Consider the following 866-nt stretch of genomic DNA (forward strand, 5'->3'; position numbering starts at 1 on the left):
TAAGTACATAGTCTATAGTGGTAATCACTGAGGGCTCTGGGAAGCATCATAGATGGATTTGAGATTTCAACTAAAGAATATATAATTTATTCCATCCTTCCAATTCAATTTGAAAAAAGGAACAAGATTGAAGTGGGCTTGGACCTTTCTGAGTCATTGGCTGTGCGAGTTGGGGCAGCCTTAGCTGGTGGTGCTGCGCTGAGATGCTTCAAAGCCTTATTAAAAATGTTTGGATCCCCACCAAGTTTAGCAGGAGATTTGGGTAGGAATGGAGTTGATGGGCTTCATGGTTTATAAAATCAGGAGTGCTGATAAAAAAGGTAAAGTTTTGGGGTGCCTGGGTGGCTCAGTCGTTAAGCGTCTGTCTTCGGCTCAGGTCATGATCCCAGGGCCCTGGGATCGAGCCCCGCATTGGGTCCCTGCTCAGCGGGAAGCCTGCTTCTCCCTCTCCTACTCCCCCCGCTTGTGTTCCCTCTCTCGCTGTGTCTCTCTCTGTCAAATAAATAAATAAAATCTTTAAAAAAAAAAAAAAGGTAAAGCTTTGAAAGCTTCGAGTCCTGCACCTGCGCATGGTCATCCTTAACCAGCTTTATTTGGAGTACACATCAGATGGAATGTCAGTCTGGCTGTAAATTTCAGCAAGCTCTGTTGGATGGGAACATGGAACATCGCTGTAGCCTTGTAGAAGTGTTGTTTCCTTTGTGGCATGAATACATGTACCTGTGAGATGCACTGTCACAGAAGAAAAAAGACTGAGGTAGGCAATATTAGTAAATGCATGTTAGCAGAAAATGAGGAGGTTACAAGAACAGAAAATAGCTGAAAGTGGGTAGGTGCCTCTGGGAAGCAGGAGTCAGAATTCAGGG

General features: G+C 44.6%; 1 protein-coding gene across 1 annotated transcript; it reads left to right on the top strand.

Moving 5' to 3' along the window:
• Positions 1 to 203: 203 nt before the first annotated feature.
• Positions 204 to 583, top strand: LOC116643273 (ATP synthase subunit ATP5MPL, mitochondrial-like). Its single transcript, XM_032422033.1, is given in 3 exon segments — positions 204 to 237; positions 240 to 320; positions 534 to 583. Coding segments are annotated over 3 exon segments (165 nt in total).
• The last annotated feature ends 283 nt before the right edge of the window (positions 584 to 866 follow it).

The sequence above is a fragment of the Phoca vitulina genome, unplaced genomic scaffold (assembly GCF_004348235.1).
Source record: "Phoca vitulina isolate PV1807 unplaced genomic scaffold, GSC_HSeal_1.0 scaffold25, whole genome shotgun sequence".
NCBI classification, from domain to species: Eukaryota; Metazoa; Chordata; class Mammalia; order Carnivora; family Phocidae; genus Phoca; species Phoca vitulina.